The sequence below is a fragment of the Eimeria necatrix genome, genomic scaffold, assembly GCF_000499385.1.
Source record: "Eimeria necatrix Houghton genomic scaffold, Enh_scaff1520, whole genome shotgun sequence".
NCBI classification, from domain to species: Eukaryota; Apicomplexa; class Conoidasida; order Eucoccidiorida; family Eimeriidae; genus Eimeria; species Eimeria necatrix.
Window position 1 is genome coordinate 1 of NW_013654979.1, and position 2,500 is coordinate 2,500.

A 2,500-nucleotide genomic window follows, 5' to 3' on the forward strand; every position below is an offset into this window, starting at 1 on the left:
AGCTGCTTAAAGCGCCAGGTGTTCCACAAACATCTAGTTCGCGCCAGCGTGTCGGTGCAGCGAGACTGCTAAACAATTCATACAAATTACCCAGAAGGACTTGCGCTCCACACAACGCAGTACAGCGCGAAAATCATCGAGGCGGTGAGCCAACGTACGCTCTAATGGTGGGAATTCGCCGCCAAGCCTACTTCTGCGTGCTTGTTCTAAAGCTACAGAAGAACGTCGACGTCCACCTGCATCTAGTGCATCTCGTGTATCACCTTCGCGTCACGGACTGCTGCTGGTGTTTCTGCACTGCCCTAATTCTCCCAAATGTTTCCACAGACGCGAGACCAACCAAACAGAAAGGCAGTCCACCCCGCAAAGCCTGCTGCCTCGAGATCCACCAAAACGACCAGCTCCTGAAGGACGTGACGTGGTCATAGACCCTCAGCAGCAAACAGCCGCCAACTTCAAAATCATCCTCGACAGCTTTCTTCTCAAGTTGGTCAATGTCCGCCTTGTACGCGCCGCATTCAACAATGCGCACAAGCCACCCAGCCAGCATGGCAAACTCAAAAACTGAGAAAAATTGTTGCGACTGCTTGTTCAGTTCAACAGACTCTCTGTTAAAACGGGAAACTCCAAACCCCTCCCAGAACATACTTGCAAAAGCAGTCCACCGCACAAAGCCTGCTACCTCGAGATCCACCAAAACGTACATTACAGCAGAAGCAGCAGCAGCACCAGCAACAGCAGCAGCAGCACCGGCAGCAGCACCAGGGGAAGCAGCGAGAGCAGCAACGGAAGCTCCTAGCGCGTCTTCAAGGCATGGACGGCAAATTGATGCAGCAGCAGCAGCAGCTGCTGCTGCTGCAGCAAGTGCAGCAGCTGAATGCCCACCACGCGTGCCATCAGCGGGGCAGACAGCCTCAGCCATGAGTGACGCAGCAGCTTCGTTGTCTGTGGAAGGGGTACGTGCAGCAGCTGCAGCAGCTGCAGCAGCAGCAGCAGCAGCAGCAAGAGTTGCTGCGCGGGCGGCTAACGGCATGGCAGCAACACCGAAAGCCACCGCAGCAGCGGCAGAAGCGAAGGCAGCAGCAGCAGCAGCACCTAACTCGAGCAGATCCGCAGTAGGCTCTGCAGCAGCAGCTGCAACAGCAGCTGCACCAGCAGCAGCTGCACCAGCTGCACCAGCTGGTGCTGCTGCAGCAGAAGAAATTGCTGCGACAGTGGTGGGGGGGTTGCCCCTGGTTCGCAGCAGGACGACACCAGCAGCAGCGAAAGCAACAGAAGCAGCAGCAAATACAGATAGAGCAGCAGCAGCAGCAACAGCAGCAGCGGAGGATTGTGCTGCAGGAACAACTGCTGCTGCTGAGACAGCTCCTGCAGCAGCTGCTGCTTCTGGAGCAGCTAATGCGAAGACTCCGGAGCGGACACGGGAGGCCTCACACGCTGCACCGCCTCAGCAGCAGCAGCAGCAGCAGCAGCAGCAGCAGCAGCGAGACAACCAGCAAGCTGCTGGCAAATTGAGTTTGTGGAGTATTGCTAAGGCATGCGGATCTTCGCTGCTGCGGAGTGCCTCTAGCGAAGCAGCAGCTGCAGCAGCAGCTGCAGCAGCAGCTGAGAACGGTCCGCCTGGTGTAGCCAAGTCTTCCGCTGCAGCAGCAAATGCAGCGCCAGACACAGCAGCAGCAGCAGCAGCAGCTGAAACGGGCCCAGAATTACCCTCTGCCATCGCAGAAGTCTCTTCATTTTGGAAGCTGCTGCTGCCTCGACGCCGCAAGGCAACTCCAGCTGCTGCTGCTGCTGCTGCTGCTGATCCGCAGATATCCGTGGAAGGCACGTCCCAAGCAATCGCAGCAGCAGCAGCAGCAGCAGCAGCTGGCCCCGACGCGTCGCAGCAGCAGCTGCTGAAGGCGTGGGGCCCTGCTGCAGCACGCAGTGCTTTGCCTGCTGCAGCACGAGTGCGCTGCATGGCTGCGTTGCCGCTTGTGGCAGCAGCAGCAGCAGCAGAAGACGAACAGTACATCTGCGTTGGCGGAGCAGCTGCGTCTGCTGCAGAACCATCTGAAGCAGCTGTTGCTGCTGCTGCATCTCAAGCAGCAGCAGCAAGAGCTGCTGCGTACAGCCCAGCCTCAGCAGCAGCAGCAGCAGCAGCTGGAGACGAGCAGTACATCTGTGTGGGCGGGGCAGCTGCTTGTGCAGCAGAGCTGACTGAAGCAGCTAGAACTGCTGCTGTATCTCAAGCAGCTGCAGCAAGAGCTGCTGCTCAAAGCCCAGCCTCAGCAGCAGTAGCAGCAGCAGAGCGCTCCCCACACACTGCAGCGGGAAGCAGTTATGCTGCAGCAAAGCAGCCAGGAGAGGCCCCGTGGGCCCATGCGGGGGCCCCTAGCCTGGCAGCAGCAGCACCAGCAGAAGCAGCAGCTGCTGCTGGCGCTGCAGCAGCAGCGAGACTGAAGCAAGCAGCGGAATGCTCCAGCAGCGACTGCAGCAAAGCGGGAAGCGCAACACCCCC

General features: G+C 59.0%; 1 protein-coding gene across 1 annotated transcript in view; it reads left to right on the forward strand.

The window, feature by feature from the left end:
* Positions 1-494: 494 nt before the first annotated feature.
* Positions 495-2,500, forward strand: part of ENH_00016330 (hypothetical protein, conserved) — a gene marked incomplete at both ends in the record, with an annotated part of 5,207 nt that continues 3,201 nt past the window's right edge. Inside the window, one exon of the mRNA XM_013584399.1 lies at positions 495-2,500. This exon is cut by the window's right edge and continues 2,783 nt beyond it. Within this exon, the coding sequence (XP_013439853.1) occupies positions 495-2,500 (2,006 nt within the window).